This window comes from Octodon degus, unplaced genomic scaffold (assembly GCF_000260255.1).
Source record: "Octodon degus isolate 3935 unplaced genomic scaffold, OctDeg1.0 scaffold00047, whole genome shotgun sequence".
NCBI lineage: Eukaryota > Metazoa > Chordata > Mammalia > Rodentia > Octodontidae > Octodon > Octodon degus.
Window position 1 is genome coordinate 8,217,390 of NW_004524623.1, and position 2,831 is coordinate 8,220,220.

Below are 2,831 nucleotides of genomic sequence, written 5' to 3' on the forward strand. Positions count from 1 at the left end.
TATATATATATGGTACCCTTGGCAACCAAACAACAAAACAGTACATGAGAACTTTATCCTTATTGAAAGTATTCCAGGTAATATGCAAAGAAAGATCATTAGAATTAGAAAATGGCGGTTAGAGCCTTTTAATGAACTAACTTGAGAATAATCACATGCAAGTGACTCATGTGGTGCCTCCTGGCCTCCTGAAGGAAAGTCATAAACCCACTTATGATGTAATTATACCAAAAATGCCTAAATTTTCTCAAACTGCTCAATGCCACCACGAACTTACAGATAGCACATGGCATAGAGGAACACATTAAATTCCTAATTTAACGTGGAAATAGCAAATCCAGAGCATAGCAAATGTGATAAAACAAAAGCACATACCACTACAGAAAATGTCAAGGGGAGGGATATGAAGTCAAAGAGAGAACCTACAGATTAAAGTCGGCGTGAAAGACATATCAACCAATCACCATGCACGCACTTATTTGGATCTAAATTCAAACAGGAACACTTACAAGGTCATTGAGAATATCAAGCCCTGTATGATTATTTCTTAACTGACCAAAAACTTCTTATTACAGTTTCAAAGTATGATAATGATATGGCGGTACATTTTAAAAAGATTTATTACCTTTTAAAAACATATACTAAAATATTTGCAAAGCAAATGATATATTGAAGATTTATTGCAAAATAGCATGGATGGAAGAATCAGAGTGATGGATGATTACCCTATTTTGTCTTATTTTGTGAGTATTGTAAGTTCTGTACAATAATGAGCTAAAAACAAAGCTAAGACAAAGAACATAGGCATTACTTTCTTATATTCTACTCGAAAAGTTTCAAGTATTTTAAAGGAAGAAATTTATCAAGACTAATGATAAAAGCTACTGGCATATATTCATGAGTTTCATTTAATACCTTCAAAAGCAGCCCATTTTTCTAAGGGAAAGAGTAAACAACCCAAGAACAAAGCTTTTATTTTACTTGGAGCTCACTCTTGATCCCCAGCATACTGTCTGTACTTATTAGCAGGAAAGTTGCCCTATACTAGAAAACTACATTCATGCAGTTAGGTTTAATTAAATCCATCATTATTTTAACAGCATAAGAATTTATCAACATATAGATACCAACTGTTTACCAATGCTAATCAGGTTCAAAAGCAAAGCTGAAATTTCTTCCCACTTATACTACACAAGCTATTGCACAAGCAAAATACAAAATGATATTTTTATTAAAGCTGATTTATTCTTAAGTCATTTCAACTGATTTACTTTTAATGTCTTTAACTGTACCATAGATACTAAAAAAAAAAAAAAATGACAAGGCCTGCTTCCTAACATCCTTCTGCCTTTTACACACTTTATTTTTTTCCATTTTTCCAATGTTAGGTGCTATTTTCAGATTATTTGCTCTGTTTATGGACTTTCAAGAGACATAACTTGCTAAATAAAAGCCTTGTTGATTAAAAAGTGGCTTGATGACACATCAAAATACTGCCACATCCAATTCACTGGCTTAGTTCAATCATGAGATTAAAAAATTTCATTGTTTCTCAAGTTTTTCTTGGCCCTTTTGTTTCTGTATTTGTTTTGGTCAGGGGACTCTGAAAATGGACCTTTTCTCATGTCCTTATCATCTCAGGACTCACTAGTCACCTGTTCTAAAACCAGAGCTAAAAAAGGAAGGATTCTGGGGCCAGATTCGGAATGAACCAGATTGCTTTCCCAGGGTGCCCTGACACAGAGGAGCCCTGGTAGATATGCCAGCGAGAGTAATTGTCCTTTAATTAAGGGTATTTTCCCCTCTACAATTGTGTTTGCAACAATATCAAAACATTTATGAAATGTTTATCCTCATAGACCCTCAAGTACACTTTTTGGAGTCCTTGGCTTATTTTCAATTACTGGAATAACCAAAGAAAGAACAAACAAATCCAAACAAGTAAATGGAAAATACATTTTCTTCTTCCTTGTATTTCTCAAGTGCAGAATCTGTTCTTGCTTATGATATTTATATCAAGATCCCCTTTCTTGCATAAAATTGATAAAAAAAGAACACTTACCCAGAACAAGAAGTTGAAGATAAACATAGAATATTTTAGACAGCCACTCACACCTGCCATTTCAGAAAAGGAGCAGGAATCCAGATGCTGTGAATTCAACTATTCGTTCTCAGATTGTCCTGAAATGAGCTCTGGAGGGACCTGCCTGCAGAGATTCCTGTGCCCACAGCTTCACAGCAGAAATGGATAGCAAAGAAGTAGGCAGGAGAAAAGTAGCTATAAAATTGGATGAAAAATTAACCTACACATTTAAATATCACAAAGGCTATCTCCAGGCGAGTGCGTTCTTTTGCTTGTCATGGCTCCTGGGGCGTTGGGCCAGGATATTTATGATCCTTCCTCAAAAACTGCCTCCTCTAAAGTAAACAGATATCAAGTTAAGGGAGTGGCTCTGGGCAGAGCAGAGAGTGGCACAGCGATAGGAGGTGGTGAGACCTCAGAAACAACAACCTGATTTTCCTGCTCTCTCCAACAAATAAGGTTTTGTTCTCAGGTAAAAGAACATGGTGTCTCAGCTCATTTGAGCATTGTATTTTGTTGAAACACAATTTATTCCACAATGAAATACATTTATGAATCTGTGAAAGCTCCAACCTTAGACACAGAAACCCTTTATCATTAAGCTTGGATAGTGAAACGATTGTTACGCACCTGCCTTCCAAAGCAAGATTTCTTCTCAAAACATTTCCAGAGTTGCCATAAATGCACCAAGGTTGCAGGGAGCAGAAAGGAAAAAGGACAGCTTCCTCTGCCTTATTAAAAGTGTTCC

The 2,831-nt window shown here is 35.9% G+C and overlaps 1 protein-coding gene across 1 annotated transcript in view; it reads right to left on the reverse strand.

The window, feature by feature from the left end:
* The window catches only part of Tspan8 (tetraspanin 8), a 29,772-nt gene extending 27,328 nt beyond the window's left edge, over positions 1 to 2,444 (reverse strand). Inside the window, exon 1 of the mRNA XM_004632214.2 lies at positions 2,063 to 2,444. Within this exon, the coding sequence (XP_004632271.1) occupies positions 2,063 to 2,122 (60 nt within the window). The 5' untranslated portion in view covers positions 2,123 to 2,444. The remainder of the gene's footprint in view (positions 1 to 2,062) is intronic.
* Between the last annotated feature and the right edge of the window lie 387 nt (positions 2,445 to 2,831).